At 46.9% G+C, this 24,877-nt stretch overlaps 1 protein-coding gene across 2 annotated transcripts in view; it reads right to left on the bottom strand.

The window, feature by feature from the left end:
- The window catches only part of tmem184a (transmembrane protein 184a), a 53,935-nt gene that overhangs the window by 12,524 nt on the left and 16,534 nt on the right, over positions 1-24,877 (bottom strand). For both annotated transcript variants that reach the window (XM_086000224.1, XM_086000223.1), the window contains exons 3-5: positions 21,860-22,025; positions 1,809-1,899; positions 398-473 (exon numbers count right to left, since the gene is read on the bottom strand). In XM_086000224.1, coding sequence (XP_085856350.1) covers positions 398-473; positions 1,809-1,899; positions 21,860-22,025 — 333 coding nt within the window. The remainder of the gene's footprint in view (positions 1-397; positions 474-1,808; positions 1,900-21,859; positions 22,026-24,877) is intronic.

Genomic DNA, 24,877 nt, shown 5'->3' with positions numbered 1-24,877 from the left:
TCTTTGCACTTCCCCTTCTCCCAATCCATTGCCATTCAAATAATAATCTGCCTTCCTGTTTTTGCCACCAAAGTGGATAACCTCACATTTATCCACATTATAGTGCATTTGCCATGTTTCTGCCCAATCACCCAACCTGTCCAAATCGTACTGGAGTTTCACGACATCCTCCTCACAGCTTACCCTCCCACCCAGCTTTGTGTCGTCTGCAAATTTGGAGATATCACATCCAATTCCCTCGTCCAGATCATTAATATATATTGTGAACAGCTGGGGTCCTAGGACCGATCCTTGCGATACCCCACTAGTCACTGCCTGCCACTCGGAAAACGACCCGTTTGCTACCCAACCGTCACCAGAGGCACAAACCCGACGCTCAGACCTCTCGCAATCTCACCTGTTTACAAAACCGCAAAAATCCAATGGAGTAGGTCATACCCATCAGACAGCACGTTCCGTACATACAACTTGACCTGGGGGATAAGACAGAAACGTCAATAGAGGGAGCACTACAGCTGCAAGTAAATTATAATCCGAAAAAAAACTATGGATTTATGAGTTAATTATGTAGCTGCTTGTGCAAATAACTGTCATTTCAGAGTGCCAAAAGTGCAAATGGTTGGCATTGGATTACGACACTGTGGGAAAGAGCATATAAAACATATAATGAAGTAGTTATACAGTGAAATCCCCTTCTTGTGATCACCCAGTGTTTGGATAATACTTGACTACACCCATTTGCATTAACTCAATGTATTTCCCTTCAGTTGTCCTGCAATCCCCAACTTCAGATAGTTTCCAACCTATTGGCCAGTACTGTTGGGTGGAGTTCACTGGCACTTTAAACAGCAGAGCACTAAACTGTGCAAAGATGCCCCCAACAAACTGCTCGGCCTCCCCCCTCCAATGTGTTGGCTCAGCTGTTTCAGAAACATAGAAGATAGCAGGAGTAGGCCATTCGGCCCCTCGAGCCCGCTCCGCCATTCAATGCGATCATGGCTGATCATCCAAATTCAGTACCCGGTCCCTGCTTTCTCCCCATATCCCTTGATCCCCTTAGCCTTAAGAAATATATCCAACTCCTTCTTGAATATATTTAATGAATTGGCCTCAACTGCCTTCTGTGGTAGAGAATTCCACAGGTTCACCACTCTCTGGGTGAAGAAATTCCTCCTCATCTCAGTCCTAAATGACTTACCCCTTATTCTTAGACTGTGACCCCCTGGTTCTGGACTCCCCCGCCATTGGGAACATCCTTCTTGCATCTAGTCTGTCTAGTCCTGTTAGAATTTTATAAGTTTTAATGAGATCCCGTCTCATTCTTCTAAACTCTAGCGAATATAAGCCTAATCGACCCAATCTCTCTTCATACGTCATCAGTCTGGTGAATCTTCGCTACACTCTCTCCATGGCAAGAACATCCTACCTCAGATAAGCCGACCAAAACTGCACACAATACTCCAGATGTGGTCTCACCAAGGCCCTGTACAACTGCAGCAAGACATCCTTGCTCCTGTACTCGAATCCTCTCATTATGAAGGCCAGCATACCATTTGCCTTCTTAACTGCCTGCTGCACCTGTACGTTAATGGTTTTCTTAAAAAAAAAATGAATGGATTTTTGTTTTGATCGTTGGCTTTCAAACCGTCCTGTGCAGGATGCACTGAAAAGTCCAGCTAATGGTCAGTTCAGATCAGTGGTGTTTGGATAACGGCACCCTGTCGTAATTTAAATGTGAAGCCGTCGAAGTCTGTGACATTTGTGCAAATGTGTAGGTCGATGCGCATAAAAAGACAGAAACAACTCACTTAATGGGTTTCCCTCTGATTTCTGACATGATTGCACTTTCTCCGCCCAGGTACTCGTAGCACAAGCTGAGGAAGTTGTAAATCACGAAGGCTGCAAGGAAGACCACACAGATTAGTGCAAGTACTCTACAAACAATTGTCCTTTTTAACTACTTTTATTTGTTGTTTCTTCCTGCTTCAAACCTGTGGCATGCACCATGGCCATTCCTGCCATCCATCAGGAGATCCACTCCCCAGGTCAGTCGGTGTACGAGAGTACAGTGGGTATATGTACTACCAACGCACTCCCCTATTGTAGTGTATGTACCCGTCTACCTTTAAGGGAACTATTGAATGTAACCGTTCACCTTTAAGAGGACTACTTTTGGGTGGCACTATTTGTTTGGCTTCTGTATACTGTAATACCGATAGTGACCACACCAGTATATAAGTGTTGTGGCATGATTGCTGGGGCAGATTCGCCCGGACCTTCGAATAGTAAAGACCTGTTTGTTTGTTACTTCTGAAGTCTGTGTATTTATTAACTGCACAACCCACAGACTTTACAGTGGCGACGAGTCCGATCGTACCCTGCGGCAAGACTACCAAAAGCAACGAAGAGCGTCGAAGAGAGACAACCGCCCTCGTCGTGCTACCAAAAGAAAACACGAGGCTGCAACAACAGAAAGCAGGAAAACTAACAACAAAAGCTGTATCAGCAACAGGCACTGACTACCCTTCTGCCACGGTGCGGAGTGAGCCGACCAGCAAGAAACAAGGCGGCCGAAGAGACTGTGAGTAGGGGAAGGTGTAGAAGTATCCGGAGGATAAGGGCAGAGCACTCGACCTCGGTCGAGGGGGAGCTGTGCCGGCCAAAAGTCGGGTCCAACGGCGTCGGGTGACAGCTGGACCGCGATCGGCGGGAAAAATCCGGGCAGCGACCGCAGCCACGAAGCGCTGAGCCTGCGAGTAGGCGCGGGAAGAGAAACCCAGCCGCAGCCGGGGAGGGAAACACCGGTCTGCGAGAGGGCTGGGGAGGCGAACGGGAACCGTGCGGGTGAGAGCCGGGTGCGGAGAGAGAGACTGCGAGGAGCCAGTCCAGCGGCTGAGCTGTTCTCCACCAACGGGGTACTCAGAGCCGGCAAAACCGAACGTGCGGGAGTGGGAGAGAGACACAGCCGAAAACGGGGTGAGAGACTGCGCGAGAGCCAGTCCAGCGGCTGAACTGTCCTCCGTTAACGGGGTGTACCCAGCGCCGGTAGAGCCGTGCGGGCGGGAGGAAAAGACAGAGCCGAGTAAGGGGAGCTGTGCGGAAGCCAGCCCAGCGGCTGAACCTGTCCGCTGTGGGGAAAGCGTACCCCTTCCACCAGGGAAGAAACGCGGGAAGCCGCCATTAGGCGGGGAAGACGATTGAAGTGGGCGGGGCGAGAAGGAAAGAGCGGGAAACCGCCATTTTCGCGGGAAAACCGCCATCTTAGAAATAAACAAATAAATAAGAATACTTGAAGAAATACTTGTGTTGTACCCAAGGAAAGAAAGATGCCTAAGCGGGCGGACATCAACGAGTTCAATTCGGAGATAGAAGACTGGGCCACGTACGTAGAACGTATTGAGATACATTGTAAGGCTAACAAAATAGCTAAGGAGGAAAAAGCTTTAACCTTACTTAACATGATGGGTGCGAAAACATTCGGGGTGTTGAAGAATCTTCTCTCACCAGCTAAACCGGCAGATCAGACTTTCGATGATATTGTAGCAGTGCTGAAGGATCACTTGAACCCCACACCGTTGATGCTGGCTGAACGATTCAAATTCTACGCAAGAACGCAGAGGAAAGACGAAAGCAATGCGGAATACTTGGTCGAACTGCGTAGGCTAGCGAAATGCTGCCAGTTTGGAGGGAATCTGACAGAGGCACTGCGTGACAAGTTCGTATGCGGATTGACCAAAGAAGGAACGCAGAAGCGACTACTGGAAGAAAATGACCTCACACTGGACAGGGCTGTCCTCATAGCTGCATCGCATGAAGCCGCAGTGAAAGGAACGGCGGAAATGCAGCTAAAGGCGGCGGCACTAGGGGTGGACCAAATTACTTCGAGCACAACAAAATGCTACCGTTGTGGGAAGACAACACACGACCAGAATCAATGCTGGGGTAAAAACCAAGAATGCAGGAAATGTGGCAAGATCGGGCACATAGCTAAGGTATGCCGGTCAGGAGCAACGTACAACAATAAGAAGTCACCACAAAAATGGTACGGAAAGGTACAAGAGGTGACTAAGAAGAGTCTGAGGGAACAGAAGTCGGTCTCACACTCCAAATGCAAAGGACTGGACAGTCTGAGAATTCACAACGTGAGCAATGAAGCTGACCGACAAACTATCTGGATAACGCTACAGATTGCAAAGGTCCAAGTAAAAATGGAAGTGGACACCGGATCGGCGTTGACGGTCATGAATAAGCATGACTAAAAGAAATTTTTCAAGCATATTCCACTACGGGATACGGAACTAGTACTACAGACATACACGGGGCACAAAGTATTCCCCATCGGAATGATAGAAGTCAAGGTGAGATACAAGGATAAAGATCATCACCGGTTGGACCTGTATGTATTGCCTGAGGGAGGACCACCACTTCTGGGATGGGAGTGGATCCGAAAAATAAAATTGGACTGGCAGTCACTAAACACCATGACGGTGGATTCCGAAAAAGAGGATATCAAACAAGAACGGTTGTCCAGAATATTGGACGAAGCTAAGGAGGTATTCCAGCAAGGACTGGGAACACTGCGAGGTATTAAAGCAAAGGTTAAGATTGCAGAAAATGCAAGCCCAAAGTTTTTTAAGGCCAGATCAGTACCTTACGCAATACGACCAGCTGTGGAGGCAGAACTGGAAGAACTTGAACAATCAGGGGTTCTGTCAAAAGTGGACTGGAGTGAGTGGGCCACGCCCATTGTTCCCGTCATGAAGTCCTCACCGAGTAATAAGCCAGGGGGACCGGGGAAGGTCCGTATCTGCGGAGATTTCAAGATTACTGTGAATCCGGTGCTTCTCACGGTGCAATACCCGCTTCCGCGGATTGAAGATATCTTTGCTTCGTTGGCTGGAGGGAAACATTTCACAAAAATAGATCTGGCTCAAGCATATCTACAGATGGAGGTCGAGGAAGAGTCACGCCAGTACCTCACCATCAACACTCAGAGGCTTGTATCGCTACAATAGACTGGTCTTTGGGGTGGCTTCGGCGCCAGCAATTTGGCAGAGGGCCATGGAACAGGTGTTACAAGGACTTCCAAGCACGCAGTGCTACTTAGATGACATTTTAATCACGGGAAAAGATGAGGAAGAACACCTCACGAATTTGAAACTGGTACTCACCAGGTTGAAGGAGTATGGCCTTCGGGTTAATCGCAAGAAGTGAGAGTTCTTCCAAAAACGGATCTCATACTGCGGTCATGTCATTGACCGAGAGGGACTGCATAAGTCACCCGAAAAGATAGAAGCGGTTGTGAAGGCCCCCGCTCCAGGAAACGTATCACAGTTAAGATCATTCTTGGGGTTGATTAATTACTATCACAAGTTTCTGCCAAATTTATCCACGGTACTGCATCCGCTGAATGACCTGTTGCGGAAAGAAACACCATGGAAGTGGAGTGAAGAATGCAAAAAGGCTTTTCGCAGAAGCAAGGAGTTGATTACCTCTGAAGAAGTGTTGGCTCATTTCAACCCAGCATTACCCCTTCGTCTAGCTTGCGATGCTTCCCCGTATGGAATTGGGGCAGTACTCTCGCACAGGCTACCAAATGGCTCGGAAAGGCCAGTGGCTTTCGTGTCCCGATCATTGACACCCGCGGAGCGAAATTACGCCCAAATAGATAGGGAGGCCCTCAGTCTTGTGTGGGGCGTGAAGAAATTCAACCATTACCTACAATGTAAGAAGTTCACATTGCTGACAGACCACCAGCCGTTGGTGTCCATATTCAACCCAAATAAGGCCGTTTCCACCATGACAGCACAAAGGTGGTCCGTGTTGCTTGGGGCACACCAATACGAAATTGAGTACAAAAGGTCTAAACAGCATGGAAATGCTGATGGGTTGTCACGCTTGCCATTGCCGATGGTAGAAGAAGCGAGTATAGTGGACCCAGTAGAGTTGTTCCACTCATCCATAGTGGAGTGTCTACCGATAACAAACTCAATGATTGAGAATGAGACAAGGAATGACCCGACTCTTTCACGAGTCTATGATGTAACGGTGGAGGGATGGCCAGCACAGAGCAAACCAACACTGCAAGCATTTGCACAGAGGAAAGAACAACTGTCAGTGTGTCGAGGAACCCTGATGTGTGGATCTAGAGTGGTGATTCCACCCAAACTCCAAAAGAAGGTGCTAAAGGAGCTGCACGAAGGACATCTGGGGGGAGTAAAGATGAAAAATCTAGCAAGAGCGTTTGTGTGGTGGCCAGGCATTGATGGAGACATAGAAGAGATCATGAAGAACTGCCTAGGATGTCAGAGGGTTCAGAACGCGCCACCCCAGGCTCCTCTGCATCCATGGGAGTGGCCCTCATCGCTTTGGCAAAGAGTACACATCGACTTTGCTGGTCCATTTATGGACTCGATGTTTCTAATAGCGGTGGATGCCCACTCCAAGTGGCCGGAAGTAATTAAGATGACCACCACCACGACGGAAAAAACCATCGCAGTGTTAAGGACTATGTTTGCTCGGAATGGCCTGCCGGAACAGATCTGTCCTGATAATGGACCACAATTTGTGTCCGAAGAATTCAAGAAATTCTTAAAGAGCAATGGGGTTAAACATTACACGTCAGCCCCATACCATCCCGCCTCCAATGGATTGGCTGAAAGGTTTGTCCAGACCTTCAAGAAGGCCGTAAAGGCCATGAGTAATGAAAATATAAGTCTGCAACATAAGGTGGATAGCTTTTTGTTGGCATACCGAAATGCGACACATGCGGTCACAAATCAAACTCCCGCAATGATGTTCTGTAATAGACGCCTAAGATGCCGGCTGGATTTACTAAAACCAAACGTCAGAAGAGACGTAGAGAACTGGCAATTCCAGGGCATGAACGACAGGGTCACTAGATCTTTCCAGATCGGTCAACGAGTTTTGGCCCGGGACTACCGTACTGAGAAATGGCAGCCTGGAACTATTGGGAAAAGGCTGGGGCCATTGATGTACACCGTGGACATTGGAGACAATATAATAAGGCGCCATGTTGACCAAATCATAGGGTCCGCCACAAATAGGCCACCGACTTCACCACCTTATCCGGGTAATGTTGAAACTGAGATACCCAGAACACCTACTTCCGATCTAGTGATACTGGAGTCTGCTGAACCTGACACGGCTTTTCAAGCCGAATCGACCTTGCCAGAAGCACCTCCTAGCCCGCCTGAAATGACGACACCACTGCGGCGTTATCCTGACAGAATCCGGAAACCCCCGGAAAGACTGAATCTATGAACTGTCTTACATAAACCTGTATATATGTTAGAATGTATGTTCACCATGGACTTAGTAAGTAATAAGCTAAAAAGGGAGGATTGTAGTGTATGTACCCGTCTACCTTTAAGGGAACTATTGAATGTAACCGTTCACCTTTAAGAGGACTACTTTTGGGTGGCACTATTTGTTTGGCTTCTGTATACTGTAATACCGATAGTGACCACACCAGTATATAAGTGTTGTGGCAGGATTGCTGGGGCAGATTCGCCCGGACCTTCGAATAGTAAAGACCTGTTTGTTTGTTACTTCTGAAGTCTGTGTATTTATTAACTGCACAACCCACAGACTTTACACCTATAACAAAGGCAGGCACCTTACCTCCACTTAGCATATCTATCACCCATTAGCAGAAGGAAAAGCAATACTTAAAAAATAATTCAAGCACCCAGGTCAGTATTAAGCACAACTGCCTGTTATGGAACGTTCTTGCACATTCCCAATTTTAATCACGCCACCATTGGTGGCCATGCCTTCAGCTGCCTGGGCCCCAAGCTCTTTCATTCCCTCCCTGTACCTCTCCGCCGCTCTCTCCTCCTTTAAGACGCTTCTTAATACCTACCTCTTTGACCAAGCTTTTGGTCACCTGTCCTAATATCTCCTTGTGTGGCTCGGTGTCAAATTTTGACTGTCCTGTGAAGCGCCTTGGGACGTTTTACTACATTAAAAGGTGCTATATAAATGCAAGTTATTGTTGTAGACTATGTGTGGTCTGTGGAAGGATTGAGGTTGATGAACTGAATGGCCTTTTACCATTTCACAGTTCAGGAGTACAGTTTTGGTGCTATTTCACATGCTCTTCAATGGGTTAAACTTGGTGGCTCGGCGTCAAATTTTGTCTGATAACGGTCCTGTGACATGCCTTGGGACTATGTTAAAGGAGCTACATAAATGCAAGTTGCTGTTCCCTCTACTTGGTCCCAACATCATACTCAACCCCACCTGTTGCCGTGCAGATGCTGCAGCTCCGACACCACCTGTGCTTAGGGCCCCATCAGCGATATTGACAATTTAGTACGTGGCAAATTACAGGTAGCTGTGCGCCCTGGGCCCACGCAGAACTAGTTTGGGAATGCCCCAAGCTCATTTGATGCAAGAGCTTTATGGCTGCACATAGTGACACCACTATTCCCGGCCAGAATGGAGATGACTGGGTAATTCCCCCAGTCAATCATGCTTTTTAAATAGATTCTGTAGACTGTTTTCTGTAATACGCTTTTTAAATAGACTTTGTTTGCTGTAAAATAGACTGTTTGCTGGGAGTCCTGCTGTAAATCCCGCCCCACCTCCAACTCAGTGGGTAGCACTGTGGTGTCAATGGACACTCTGGAGCTTTATCGCCAACAGAGACACCTCAATAGTCTGAGCTGGGTTTGAACGCAGATGAAATAAGGACAGTGCGCTCACCCACACACAATGTTCCCCGTAAGCTGCGCTTGGCGCTGCGCAGCCTGTTTCTTTTAACGCACGGTCCCTTTAAATTTCTGTGCGCGCGGTGTTTACAATGTAAAAAGCCGGTGAGCGGCCTGCGCGGGACCTTTCCGATTACTGCGCGGCCCCACGCCCGTGCACCTTAGCGGAAGCATTGCCCACACCCCCAGTAAACCTCGAAGATCTGGCTCTCTTCTACACAATGGTCAAATCTCAAACACAAGAAATGAAACTGCAATGGGTCCACTTAGAAAGTAACTTTCCCGGTAAGACCGCCAGGACTACGGCTGGCAATTATGTATCCAAAATAAAACATGTCATGTAACATTTCTCAATTTCATTCAGAATGCTTCGAATCAAGAAAAGTTATGCAACTTCCAAAACCTCTGAAAGTAGTGAAAGGGAACTAAACTGAACATTCAAATCCGGTTCTCTCGAGGGACAGTAAAGCACACTTGTGTTCAGCAGGTACAAGGGAGCCACTCTCCTTGGCCCGCATCGGTGTATATTTTCCCCATCTTCCTGTGGTGCTTCAACAAGACTAAAGCACCTGTGGTACTAACAGGCAAAGCTCAACTTGATGAAGTTCCAAAAACCACTATCCTGATTGCAATCAAGTTGAGGGGTAGCAATGAAGAGTTGGCCAAAAGCAGCGTGCATTGGTTGATAAATCGCCATTTCTAGATTGGAAAGCAACTATGATTATTTGACCATTTCAGACAATTCTTTATGGCTTTTTAGATTACTCCAGCACATTATTTCCAGGAACTCTTACAGCCTCTGGGGTCCTGATCATTAGGATTGAGTTCTGGTTTTCTACACCGTCAGTCTGAAAGGTTGTGAATTCCTACAGGGCGAGACAGAGTGGGCGAGGCAGAGATGTACGTTTGTTTGGAGAAGACAATCTTACAGATTCACACCTACTATTGCTGGTCACAGAACAGAGAGAGTAGAGAGAGTATGGAATCGACTGGAATGGTTCTAATAGTGCCATGGAAAGTCCAAGTCATCTCATCTCATTCTTGGAGGGAAGGAAGGAAAGGAGAAAAGGAAAGAAAGGATAATATGCTTTGATTTTCTAATTGTACAGAAGCTGTAATATTTCTCTGCATCACTCAATACAATGATCACAGCATGTGCATTTGGTCCGAGCAACCAGTTAGCCATCACTGTCCACACACCCAAAAACTGTGCAAAATCATTAAGATTGCACACAGTACAGAGATCTCATGAGCCAACGAATATTACAAGACAGTAACATATTTTATGGTAGATATAATAAACCCACTTGAGGTTTGCGCTTTCAATTTGTGACTTTATCTCCATCTTGCAACGTACTACTGCCCAACTATATCTTGCTGATTATTTGTTGCTCGACAGACCGAGAAAAAACATAACGGATACACATCCATACATAATGCAAAGACAAACCCAGTGTTCGAAACCCAATCCAACAGGTGTCAGAAAGCAGGCTCCAGCTCGTTAAGGTTTCCAATTATGTTTGACGGCTAATGCAAATCAAGTAGTAACTGGATGCACCAGACAACATCACTTTTCCCTCCTGGTGATCTGTGAAGAGTTCCCACAGACAGCCCCATGTCGGATGTGGTGTTGAGCCCCAGCACGCAACTCGGGCAGGTATTAGCGCAGCGGGAAGAGGTACACGGGGGCACTGCGGTGCAAGAGAACTCGTAGGATATTAGCGTAATCTTGAGCTCATCCAAAACTCTGCTGCCCGTAACCTAATTTGCGCCAAGTCCTGTTCACCCATCACCCCTGTGCTCGCTGACTTACACTGGCTTCCAGTTCGGCAACGCCTCGAATGTAAGATTCTCATCCTCATGTTCAAATCCATCCACGGCTTCACCCCTCCCAATCGGTGACCTCCTCCAGACCTACAACCAATGTTCCCTCTAATTTATTTTTTGGTGCATGGTCCCTTTACGCTTGCCGCGTGGCCGGGCACGCGCAGTATCTTTTCCAGCGGCAGCAGCCGGTGCACAGCCTGCGCGGGACATCCCGATTGGTGCGTGGCCGTGCACCTTAAGGGGAACATTGCCTACAACCCTCCGCCATCTCTGCGCTCTTCCAATTCTGGCCTCTTGCGTATCCCCGAACTCCTTTGTCCCACCACTGGCGGTCGTGCCTTCGGCTGCCTGGGCCCCCAAGCTCTGGAATTCCCTCCCTAAACCTCTCCGCCTCTCTCTCCTCCTTTGAGATGCTCCTTAAAACCGATCTCTTTCACCAAGCTTTTGGTCACATGTCCTCACATCTCCTTATGTGGCTCGGTGTCAAATTTTGACTCTCCTGTGAAGCACCTTGGGACGTTTTACGACGTTAAAGGCGCTATATAAATGCAAGTTGTTGTTGTTAGCCATACACCAATCTCAACTCAGATTTTTGGGGGGGGGGGGGGAAATAACATCACTCTCCACCTTTCCTACCCCATGAAAATTGGCCTGTCACATGGTGAATGATGAACAGCAAGTTGGGTGGGAGGGTAAATGAACTCTCTCTCAAGAATACTTCACCACACAACTTCAAGAAATATTAAATAGGAGATTCAACTCCTTTCCCTCCACTCCCACCCCCCCAGTAAACAAACAGATCACTGCTTCAGTAATCTACAATCTGCTGCAGCTGCTATTTAAGAGTCATTTTGTTTTAATCCCCACTGTCGATAAGCATCCAGGCAACTAAGCCCCGACTAAAGTGACCTTATAAAGAGAACACTGCTGCAGTAAACAGCAACCCAGTGTGCAGTCGCCATGGGAGTGAGGAGCAGCATCTGTCCTAGATCCTAGCATCTCACTGCACACTATGTGGCTGCCTTTGGATTAATTTATCAAATCGAGAGAATCTTAGTCTCGACTGTCGTTCAAACTCAACTGCCCTCGATATGGACTTTTTTTTGGGGGGTTGGGGCGCGTGTGGGGTGCCGAGTTGTCAAGTTGGACTACGCTATTTTAAATGCTTCATATCTAGAAGAAATGCTACCTTACAGGAGCCATGCAATCGGTTGCTAATCACAATATCTATAAATGGAATCTTCCAAGATATCTCTACTCTGGGGAGGGAGGGAAGGAAGTACATTGCCCTACGGAATAATCTTGTTTTCTTTATCATGCAGAGACTGTACTGTTTCCCCAGTATCGGTCAAATGGAATAAATCCGATAACCATTGATTGCCAAGTCATTTGGTAAAATATTGTTGCTTGACAAATCACTCCGTTTATTCTGGGAGACTGCCATTCATCACTGTCGGCTCCAAATAAAGCCATCAATGGTATCAAACCACTAAATGTGCATGTAGTATTAGAGCCCCCCCTGCCCCACATGCTGGAGCACATTACAAGTCAGTAACGCACCTTGGGGTTGAGGTAACGCACTCAAGCTTTGCGCTTGCAAATTCTGGCTGTACCTCAGCCCCTCGATCTGCTACCGCATGCAACATGCTGCACAGTCTGTCCGTTGTCCCACAGGTTGGAAAGCAGAACAGATACATATTCATACATAATTCAGAGACACACCTAGCAGAAGAAATCCAATCTCGCAGTTCAGAAAACAAATCCCAGGTTGCGCAGGTTCCGACTGATTCGGTGATTAATATTTATAGAGCATCTATGCACCCAGTGATCTTGGAACGGTCAGACGACACAGCACTAGTCGAGATACCCCCACCTCTGTTTGGAGGAAAGGATGGGTCCCAGGAGATGGAGTTCATTTGAAAGGGTGCTCCTCTCCATATCCAAGGTCTTTTCTCAGCCGGGAGTGCCAGTCTGCCATTTCTACACTGGCGTGGCCTACGCTCCTGTGCAGAGACCCACGCCCTCGGATTTCCTCCCATGTTAGTGGAACTCATTTACCAACCTTGAAGGAACAGATGATGGATTGAATTTTCTTGGGATTCCAGCCTTGATCTTCCGGCGGCGAGCACAGCCTATGTCAGGTTCGCCACCTGGCCTGTCACCCGTGCATTCATTCATCTAAATGGCCTTGCATCATCAAAGAAACATCAGCTAGATCACTCGATGACCTCGGCCTCTTGCAAATCCCCCCTTTTCATCGCTCCACCATTGGTGGCCGTGCTTCCAGCTGCCTAGGCGCTCTCTTTCTCTCTCTCTCTCTCCTCCTTTAAGACGCTCCTTAAAAGCTACTTCTTTGATCAAGACCCGTCCTAATATCTCATGTGGCTCGGCGTCAAATTTTTTTTTTGATAACGCTCCTGTGACGCGCCTTGAGACGTTTTACTATGTTTACGGCGCTACGTAAATGCAACTTCTTGTTGCGGGGAGTAAAGTTATTGCCACGAGGTCGCAGGTTTGATTCCTGGTCTGTGCCGACTCAGCTGGTCTCAGTTGGGCTGTCACAATGCCCTTGGACTAAGTGACAGTGGCGAGAGCAGGATTAGGAGCATAGGAACATTAGGAAAGAAAACTCACAAAATAAAAAGAGCACCTTAGCACCCTCTCCATAGCCCTGCTGCCTGGAGACTAATTTACCCGCCTTGGAAACCCATAGCAGGTCAATCAGCAGCTGTGGAGGGAACCGGTTTGGGTGTAACCTTCCATTAGAACACCGGTGAAGGGTTATGCCCGAAACATCAAGGCGGAGGTTGACTGACCCGCTGTATGTTTCCAGCATTTTCATAGAGTCATAGAGTTTTACAGCACAGAAAGAGGCCCTTCGGCCCATCGTGTCTGCGCCGCCCATCCATCCCTGTCCAGTCTAATCCCATTTTCCAGCATTTGGTCCATAGTCTTGTATGCAATGGCATTTCAAGTGCTCATCCAAATGCTTCTTGAATGTTGTGAGGGTTCCTGCCTCCACCACCCTTTCAGGCATTGAGTTCCACATTCCAACCACCCTCTGGGTGAAAAAGTTCCTCCTCAAATCCCCTCTAAATCTCCTGCCCCTTACCCTGAATCTATGCCCCCTTGTTATTGACCCCCCCACTAAGGGGAAAAGTTCCTCTTTATCTACCCTATCTATGCCCCTCATCATTTTGTACACCTCAATCAGGTCCCCCCTCAGCCTTCTCTGCTCCAAGGAAAACAACTCCAGCCTGTCCAGCCTCTCTTCATAGCTGAGGCGCTCCATCCCAGGTAACATCCTGGTGAATCTTCTCTGCACCCTCTCCAAAGCAATCACATCCTTCCTATAGTGAGGCGACCAGAACTGCACACAGTACTCCAGCTGTGGCCTCACCAGCGTTTTGTACAGCTCCATCATAACCTCCCTGCTCTTATATTCTATGCCTCAGCTAATGAAGGCAAGTATCCCATATGCCTTTTTAACCACCTTATCTACCTGCTCCGCTGCCTTCAGGGATCTATGTACATGTACACCAAGGTCCCTCTGACCCTCTGTACTTCCTAGGGTCCTACCACTCATTGTGTATTCCCTTGCCTTATTTGTCCGTCCAAAATGCATCACCTCGCACTTTTCAGGGTTAAATTCCATTTGCCACTTTTCCGCCCATCTGACCAACCCGTTTATATCGTCCTGTAGCCGGAGGCTTTCCTCCTCGCAATTTACCACCCCACCAATTTTCGTGTCATCTGCGAACTTACTGATCATACCTTTTACATTTTCATCCAAATCATTTATGTAGATCACAAACAACAAGGGACCCAGCACCGATCCCTGAGGTACCCCACTGGACACAGGCTTCCAGTCACAAAAGCAACCTTCGACCATCACCCTCTGCCTCCTGCCACTCAGCCAGTTTAGGATCCAACGCGCCAAGGCACCCTGGATCCCATGGGCTCTTACCTTCTTGACCAGTCTCCTATGCGGGACTTTGTCAAAAGCTTTACTGAAGTCCATGTACACCACATCCACAGCATTTCCCTCATCCACCCCACTAGTCACCCCCTCGAAAAATTCGATCAGATTTGTTAGACATGATTTACCCTTGACAAAGCCATGCTGACTATCCCCGATTAATCCTTGCCTCTCCAAGTGGAGATTAATTTTGTCCCTCAGAATTTTTTCCAATAATTTCCCCACCACAGATGTTAGACTCACTGGCCTGTAATTCCCTGGTTTATCCCTGCTACCCTTCTTGAATAATGGTACTACGTTAGCTGTTCTCCAGTCCTCTGGTACATCCCCTGTGGCCAGAGAGGTTCTGAAAATTAGTGTCAGAGCCCCTGCAATCTCCTCCCTTGCCTCCCACAGCAGCCTGGGATACATCTCGTCCGGGCCTGGGGATTTATCCACTTTTTGGCCCGCTAAAACCGCTAGCACCTCCTCCCTCTCGATGCTAATATGTTCAAGTATGTCACAGTCCCCTTGCCCGATTTCTATGTCTGCATCGTCTTTCTCCATAGTGAACACAGATGCAAAAAATTCATTTAAAACCCCGCCTACATCCTCTGGCTCTACACACAGATTGCCACTTTGGTCCCTAATGGGCCCTACCCTTTCCCTGGTTATCCTCTTGCCCTTAATATACTTTTAAAACATCTTAGGATTTTCCTTTATTTTGCTCGCCAGTGTTACTTCATGGCCCCTCCTCGCCCTCCTAATTTCTTTTTTAAGTATGCCCCTGCACTTTTTATACTCCTCTAGGGCTTCTTCTGTCTTTAGTCTTTTGTAACTGCCAAAAGCCCCCCTCTTATTTCTAATGCATTTTTGTATATCCCTTGTCATCCAAGGTTCCCTTTGCTTGTTGGTCCCACCCTTGACCTTTACAGGAACATGTTGGCGTTGTACTCTCTCTATTTCCCTTCTGAAAGTCTCCCACTGTTTTGATGTGGATTTTCCTATAAGCAGCTGCTCCCAGTCCACTTTGGCCAGATCCTGCCTTATCATATTAAAATCGGCCTTCCCCCAATTTAGAACCCTTATTTCCGGGCCGTCTTTGTCTTTTTCCATGACCACCTTAAATCTCACCGAATTATGGTCACTGTCGCCAAAATGCTCTCCTACTGACACTTCCACCACTTGCCCAGCTACATTCCCCAGAATTAGGTCCAGTACCGCCCCCTCTCTTGTAGGACTTTCTACATGTTGGCTCAAAAAGCTCTCCTGGATGCACTTTAAGAATTCTGCACCCTCTAAGCCTTTCACACTCTGACTGTCCCAATTTATATTGGGGAAGTTGAAATCCCCCACTATTATTACCCTATTATTTTCGCACTTCTCGGAGATTTGCCTACATATCTGTTCCTCTATCTCCCCCTGACTGTTTGGGGGCCTATAGTACACTCCCAGCAAAGTGCTTGCCCCCTTTTTGTTTTTAAGTTCTACCCATATGGCCTCATTAGAGGAACCCGCTAATATATCATCCCTCCTTACAGCAGTAATTGACTCCTTAATTAATATTGCAACACCCCCTCCCCTTTTACACCCCCCTCTGTCTCGCCTGAAGATTCTATACCCCGGAATATTGAGCTGCCAGGGGAGGCTTTGTGTTTTAGATTTCCAGCATGGGCAAATTTTTATTTTGCTTTGTATTTGTGGCATCGATCGCACCTACTCTCCTGGTATAGATCAGCTAATGCAGCACCAGACCAGTAAAAAGGAAGGAAAGAAAAGACGAAAAGAAAAAGAAAAGACGAAAAGACGACGAAAAGAGGACGAAAAGAAGACGAAAGAATGAACTTGTAGTTATGCAGTGACAGCTGTGGTTCAGTGGGTAACACATTCGCCTCAGAGTCAGAATGGCCGTGGGTTCAAGTGCTGCGCTGAGGGAGTGCTGCATTGTCGGAGGTGCCATCTTTCGGATGAGACGTTAAACCCGTCTGCTCTCTCAGGTGGACATAAAAAGATCCCACGGCACTATTTCGATAAAGGGCAGGGGAGTTCTCCCCGGTGTCCTGGGGCCAATATTTATCCCTCAACCAACATCACTAAACAGATTATCTGGTCATTATCGCATTGCTGTTTGTGGGAGCTTGCTGTGTGCAAATTGGCTGCTGCGTTTCCTACATTACAACAGTGACTACACTTCAAAAGTACTTCATTGACTGTAAAGCGCTTTGGGACATCCGGTGGTAGTGAAAGGCGCTATAGAAATACAAGTCTTTCTTTATATCACGCTTTTCACAACCTCATGACGTCCCAAAGCGCTTTACAGCCAGTGAAGTACTTTAAAAAAAAATTTAAAAAAAATATTTTTTTAATAAAGTGTTTGAGAAAAATAATATCCAAGGGACATACTTTGCAGGCAAGCCAGATGTACAGCATAACCTGTAATTACTAGCAATCCTGTGTTCATTGGAATATAGAATCATTGAAACTTACAGCACAAAAGGAGGCCCATTCAGTCAATCGTGCTCTTTGAAAGAGCTATTCAATTAGTCCTACTCTCCCGCTCTATTCCCACAGGCCTGCAAATTTTTCCTTGGGAGGAAGAAAAACTTTCTCCCAACTTCAGGACATCCCAAAGAGCTTTACAGCCAATGAAGTACTTCTGGAGTGTAGACACTGTCGTAATGTAGGGAACCTTAGGCACACACTAAGATTTATTTATAAAGTGAGCTTGTGCTGGTCAATATTAATCCCGCAAACAACACGTAAAAAACAGATTAATCTGGTCATTATCACAATGCTGCTTATGGGAGCTTGTTGAGCGCACATTAGCTGCTGCGTTTCCTACATTACAACAGTGACTACTCTTCAGAAAGTACTCAATTGTAAAGCACTCCGGGGCGTCCCAAGATTGTGAAAGGCACTGTAGAAATGCAAGACTTTCTTTATTAATAAATAAGCCAAAGCCCGACCACTGTAGACTGATCAGAACACACATCTCCTGTGCTTGTGTAGGGCACACCCACAAAACAAACCTGCTCTTCCAGGTTATCAATCTTGTGACAGAATGGAATCAATTAAAGAATTTGAACCTCCAGTCTCTGACTGTGTCACACAAAGTTCATTTTTTGTTTACCGTTGAGCGAATGGCAGGAGCAAAGAGGCGAGCTGCCCATGACACAGACTTAGCGTAAGAGCGATGTAATCCTCTTAAGGCATTAGCTTTGTTTGAGTACGATAGCGGGGACTTGAACCCACAACCTTCTGACTCAAAGGCGAGGGTTTTTAGTGATGTTGATTGTTGTTTGAGTGTTGACCAAGATTGAATCCAGAGGCAATTCGGATTTTAAAATTCATTCAAATTTCAGGAGATATAAATGCAAACTTAGTGAAAAGCAAATTTTAAAAACCAGAGAGTAGGAAGAATTGCTTCACTTGGAAGAGTGATAACTGTTTGGAGTCATCTAACCGGAAGGGTAATGGAAGCAACAATATCGGAGAGGTTCAATATGTAGCTGAATGCCAAGATGAGATTTCGGATTCTAGACAGATGAGCTTCAATGGGCTAAATGACTGCGTTCAGTCCTTCACTTTCCTTGGGTTGCATCATATCTTGGGTTAGTTTCATTTAGTAAGGTGCAGTTCATTCAATCCGTATTAGATGCATTGAGGAGTGTCAGCTGTGGCTCAGTGGGTCGCACCATCGCCTCGGAGTCAGAAGGTTGTGGGTTCAAGTCCCCACTTGAGCACAGAAACCTAGGCCGACACTCCCAGTGCAGTGCTGAGAGAGAGCTACACTGTCAGAGGTGCCGTCTTTTGGATGAGAACGTTAAACCGAGGCCCCGTCTGCTCTTTCCGGTGGACAGGAAAGATCCCATGGCATGATTTTGAAGATGAGCAGGGGAGTTCTCCCCGGTGTCCTGGGCCAATATTTATCCCTCAATCAACATCACTAAAAACAGATTATCTGGTCATTATCACATTGCTGTTTGTGGGAGCTTGCTGTGCGCAAATTGGCTGTCGCTCTTCCTACACTACAACAGTGACTACATTGGCTGTAAAGCACTTTCCGTGGTCGTGAAAGGTATATAAATGCAAGTATTTTTTTATTTAAGGGGAAGCTAGAAAAACACATGAGGGAGAAAGGAACAGAAGGTTATGTTGATGGGGTGAGATGAAGAGGCTCATGTGGAGCATAAACACTGGCATGGACCAGATGGGCCAAATGGCTTGTTTCTGTGGTGTAAATTCTTCATAAATATTGGTGGAAATATTGCAGGGAAAGCAAAAAAAGTCAGTATATTTGGAATATATCCCCTGGCTGGAGAGTCTAGAACTAGGGGGCAGAGTCTCAGGATAAGGGGTCGGCCATTTAAGACTGAGATGAGGAGGAATTTCTTCACTCAGAGGGTTGTGAATCTTTGGAATCCTCGGCCCCAGAGGGCTGTGGATGCTCAGTCGTTGAGTATATTCAAGGTGGAGATCAATAGATTTTTGGACTCTAGGGGAATCAAGGGATAGGGGGGGGATCGGGCGGGAAAGTGGAGTTGAAACATAGAAACATAGAAACTAGGAGCAGGAGTAGGCCATTCGGCCCTTCGAGCCTGCTCCGCCATTCAACGAGATCATGGCTGATCATCCAAACCCTAGCACCCGGTCCCTACACCGACAGCCATCCCACCCAAGCCCTATCCCCATAACTCCGCATATTTAATCCCCCCTAACACTGAGTTCGAAGATCAGCCATGATCTTAGTGAATGGCGGAGCAGGCTTGAGGGGGCTGTGTGGCCTGGTCCAGCTCCTAATTCTTGTGTTATGTTCTTATGTGGACATTCTTTGAGATTACGTTTTCAATTTCACCTCACTGTCCCTACCCCTCAATACACATTTTTCTCTGTGAAAATTACAGGATGAATATGGGTGAGGAAGGACATTCGGCCTAGTTATATTTTTGGGTGTTTATGTTAGATAGTCTCTTCAGATTCAGCATCACTGGCACCTCTCCCAACTCCCTAAGCAGACTACATTTGAGAGGATGCCTTCACCTGCCCACTATCTAGGTAAATGTAGCGACACCTAGGGGTCAGAGAAATCATGCCACTGTACTCTCCCTCCCTGGAAGGTGATTGGATATATACCTGAAAAGGAAACAGCTTGCAGCCCAATGGGAAGCAGGGGAGGGGGACTAGTTGGATCGCTCGTTCAAAGAGCCGGCACAGGCACGATGGGCCGAAAGGCCTCCTACTGTTCTGTAAGATTCTATCTCACGTGCCACCACGTGACCTCTTCAACATCAGAAGATGGATGAATCTCCTAGACTGAAGCTCAGGCTGTACACCAAAATCTTTAGTTCACATCAAACAGGTAAATGAAAAATACTCAGTACAAACAGTAATTACACAATTTACTATACTATACTTGTCAAAGCAACATAGACGCTTCTCCTGTGCCAACTCTCAGCATCAACTTATCCTTAAGAAACTCGTTCACCTCGTTCATGGTGAAACATCACCATGGAGTATCTCTCCTGGCTTGCAGACTGAAAGAAAGTCAACCTCAACAGGAGTATTGCGTCCAGTTCTGGTCACCACACTTTAGGAAGGATGTGAAGGCCCTCGAGGGGGTGCAGAGGAGATTTACCAGAATGGTTCCGGGGATGGGGGATCTTAGCTACAAGGACAGGTTGGAGAAGCTGGATTTGTTTTCATTAGAGCAAAGGAGGTCGAGGGGTGATTTGATAGAGGTGTACAAGATTATGACGGGTTTGGATAGGCTAGACAGAGAAAGGCTGTTCCCACTAGTTGATGGTACAAGGACTGGGGGACACAGATTTAAGGTTTTGGGCAAGAGATACAGGGGGGACGTGAGGAAAAACTTTTTTTTAACGCAGCGAGTGGTGATGACCTGGAACTCGCTGCCAACGGAAGTGGTGGAAGCGGAGACACTCAGTGTTTTCAAGGGGAGACTGGATAGGCACTTGAGGGAAATAAACTTGCAGGGCTACAGGGATAGAGCGGGGGAATGGGACTGACTGGATTGCTCTACAGAGAGCCGGCACGGGCTCAATGGGCCGAATGGCCTCCTCCTGTGCCGTATGACTGTGACTGTGTAGCATTGAAAATTCTAGGAAGATAAGCCGAAACAGAGGGTGCGAAAAGGTCCATTTCTCTCAGTTACAGAGAATGCTCGTCAATTGCTGGAAATTAACACTTTGTCCAGCCAGGTACCAGAGAGAATGACTCTGCAGTCAGCCATTAGCCTCGTGTTTTTCAATAATAACCATCCTTCTGGAAGGAGGAGAAAGGAAGCAAGAGAATTCTTCACCCTTTCAAGAAAGTGACAATCATGGATGTTCTCCAAAGGAATCCCAACATAAATGAATTCAGCGACTGTATATTTACCTCACCTTACATGCATTCAGAATTAGAACTTGCAATTTATATAGCGCTGTTACCATCGTAAACATGCCAAAAGTTTTGCACAGTGTAAAGTGAATCCAGGAAATAATAACACGTGGTACAGGGCTTATAATCCAGGAGCCCATGAATTCAAATCCCACCATGGCAAGTTTCAAAACGGAATAAAGCTGATCATTTCTGGCACCAGAAACAAATGATCATGAAAGGCACCAGGTGGCTGGATAAACCCAACTGGTTCACCAAAATCTTTCAACTGGCCGTGGTTCACAATATGTGGTTGACTCTTAGAATGCCACTCAGATGTCACATCAATGTACGGTTGCCAACTCTGCTTGGAGGTATTCCTGGAGATTTAATCATATGCCTCGAACTGCCCCGCCCCCCACACTCCAGTCACTGGTCACCCGACACGTCCCTCCTCACAGCCCACCCACTTCCCAATGGAAAACAAACAGGCTCTTTGTTACCCCATTGGGTGATTGTTGACCGTCAGTCAAACAGCCTACCCCACCCCATCCCCAATCCCCAATATTTTTTTATAAATAATAAAGGAAAGTGATCAAAAGAAATGATAATAAACACAATGGCTTTTCTCCCGGGTGTTGCTCACAGCAGGGGTCCAGGAGATTCATTCCTGGAGACTCCAGGGCAATCCTGGAGCGTTGGCAACCCTACATCATCAACTAGTGCTGGACCGTTAAGCATTAGCCATATCCCAAGAACAGGGAGAGAGAACGAGCGAGCGAGGGGGAGAGCGTGGGAGGGAGGGAGGAAGAGAGAAAGAGGGAGAGATGCTCCGAGAGCTCGGTCAAAGATCAACGCCGATGAGGCTTTTATTGATTATTACGATGCTTCCTTCTCAGCGGGTCAAAATTTAACATAAAAAAAACCCAACTAATTTCCGGTTATCACGACGGTTGCTCACCTTCGTAACAATCTCGCATGGAGTCAAAGTAAACGTAGTACTGATCATTGCTGATGAAGAGCAGGCTGAGCCAGGAGTCGAAGGAATAGATAGGGACGATGAAAAGGATTCGGAGAATATAACGCTGCTCATTGGGGGTGCTGTAGTGTCGGAGATGTTGGTAAATCTGTTGAGAGAGGGGAATTAAAGAGATGATGGGAATTAAAAGATCATACACTCTGTACTTTAAATCAAAATGATTCTAACCTGAACGGTACATCTATAACCCACACAGTAACAAACCTTTCTGCTGCTCACGAATGCCGATTGTTATTGGGGTGACAGCACAGAAACATTCCTGGTTCTCAAATCACCAACGGGCAAGATTTACGTTTGCCTCTCCTTTCGGAATTCTACCAGACAGCGCCTCGTCCAAAATGGCCACCTTTCGCGCCAGTAAATAGAGCAGCCTATCCGGCCGTGGGGTGCGGCACCACGGCCACGGCAGATCCTCCGCTCACCCAGACACCCGTAAACAACTTGCATTCAGATAGAGCTTTAACATGGGAAAACATCCCATCTGGCCAAGGAATTACATTTTGCATGCAGTCACGGTTCTTATGTAAGCAAATTCAGCAGTTAATTTCCTCGCAGCGAGGACCCACAAATAGCAAATAAAATGCAACCAGGGCATCAGAAGAACCCCACCCCTCTTTAAAAGAGAGCCACGGAAATTAGGATAATTGGCAAAAGAACCAGAGGGGAGATGAGAATTTTTATTTACGCAGCGTGTTATGATGAGCCGGAATGTGCTGCCTGAAAGGGCGGTGGAAGCAGATTCAATAGTAACTTTTAAAAGGGAATTGGAGAAATACTTGAAAAAAGGAAAACAAAAAAAACAATGCCAACAGACTCATTTTGCATGACTGTCTGCTCCTGTAAATTCTCTGAGCAAAATATATAATTGCACTAACGTGTAAACAAGTGTAAAACACAACGCCAAACTTTTGTCCTGTACATTTAAGTTTAAAAGCAAATCGTCATGAAATTACGTGCAGCCGAATGCGTTTATCAAACAGTAATTCAATGCACCGCAGCTGACGTTTCTAGTGACACTCTGACTCGGGGCACTTTGGTCCCCAGGACTTGGAGCGGTCACATTCTTCCTGTACCAGGCATCACCTGCCTCCGCAGGTGGCAGATTACACATCCTGACCTGGACTGCAAACCTCATCAAGGCACAGCAAACAATGCAGCGCACACGTCCCCGGCAGGCACAGCCCCATGAGTTACTGATTAAAAAAAAAATCCAAATACGCAACCTTGAAGCCTCAGGAGATTCTAGTCATCGTCATCATCGTCACCGAGCAGGAGCTTCAGGTGGAGGTTACTAATTCATTGAAAAAAAAATAAACGCCCCGTTCAATTCCAAGTGATTGCAGATTAAGCAAGTGTAGAAGAGAACGTACTTAAATAAAAAAGGCACTTGGCAGCTTGTCCTTAATTTTAAATCCCTCCATGGCCTGGCCACTCCCCATCTCTGTAACCTCCTCCAGCCCTACAACCCTCAGATCTCTGCGCTCCACCAACTCCGGCTTCTTGCACATCCCCGATTTTCATCGCTCCATCATTGGCGGCCGTGACTTGAGTTACCTGGGCCCCAAGCTCTGGAATTCCCTCCCTAAACCTCTCCGGCACACTCTCCTCCTCCTCTAAGACGCTCCTTAGAACCTACCTCTTTTGACCAAGCTTTTGGTCGCCTGCCCTAATATCTCCTTATGTGGCTCGGTGTCAAATTTTGTTTGATAATCGCTCCTGTGAAGCGCCTTGGGACGTTTTTAACTACGTTAAAGGCGCTATATAAATGCAAGTTGTTGTTGTTGATGGCTCAACTGGTCAATTAAGTAGCCGAGTGATCCAGACCAGGATGGTCCCAGGTTTGATTCCCAGTCTGTGCTCAGTTAACGGATCTCAAGTGGTCAGGGTACTGCAGTTGGCCTCAGTGCCTCCACACTGGGGGGAGGGGGAAACAATGATAGTTATTTTGCCCCTGCCCCCCCTTCCCTTGCTGGGGGTTGTGCGCGAGCATTGAGCAAGAGCCTGCGTGTGAGGCCTCAGAGAGAATAGCTTGCCAATGCACACTTTTCATGCTTGCACATCATAGAAGTTTACGGCACAGAGAAACATCGAAGATAGGAGCAGGAGTAGGCCATTCGGCCCCTCGAGCCTGCTCCGCCATTCAATGAGATCATGGCTGATCATCCAAATTCAGTACCCTGTCCCTGCTTTCTCCCCATTGGCACAGAAGGAGGCCATTCGGCCCATCATGTCTGTGCCGGTCAAAAGAGAGCTATCCAGCCCAATCCCACTTTCCAGCTCTAGGTCCGTAGCCTTGTAGGTACGACGAAGTATTAGAAACATAGAAGATAGGAGCAGGAGTAGGCCATTCGGCCCCTCGAGCCTGTTCTGCCATTTAATGAGATCATGGCTGATCATCCAAATTCAGTACCCTGTCCCTGCCTTCTCCCCATATCCCTTGATCCCTTTAGCTTTAAGAAATATATCCAACTCCTTCTTGAATATATTTAATAAGTTGGCCTCAACTGTCTTTAGAGGGCACCATGGAATAGAACAGAGCAAGAAATCAACATGGAGAGAGAAAAGGGGGGCGGGGAAGAAACAGGAGAAACTTGGCCAAGAAAGGAGCGGGAGGAATGGAAGAAAATAGTTACAAATGCAGCGTTTGAAGGGATATGGGCCAAAGGCAGGTATATGGAGTTAGGTCGCAGATCAGCCATGATCTCACTGAATGGCGGAACAGGCTCGAGGGGCCGAATGGCCTCCTCCTGCTCCTATATTTTGGATTTTGGAAAGGAAAAAAAAAGAGCAAGGAAGGAGCAAGAACGGGGGTTCCACAATTAATAGCTAGAGAAAATAATATTTAAAACAAAAAAAATCAGTATTATAAAAAGTTAGGTGTGATTAGGCTTAGCCACGCAACAAGCCAGGCAGATTGGGAACACAAACAAAGTGCAATTA

The sequence above is a fragment of the Somniosus microcephalus genome, chromosome 11 (assembly GCF_052327205.1).
Source record: "Somniosus microcephalus isolate GS21.2 chromosome 11, FLI_Smic_1.0, whole genome shotgun sequence".
Lineage (NCBI taxonomy): Eukaryota > Metazoa > Chordata > Chondrichthyes > Squaliformes > Somniosidae > Somniosus > Somniosus microcephalus.
This window is presented reverse-complemented; position numbering and strand designations above follow the sequence as displayed.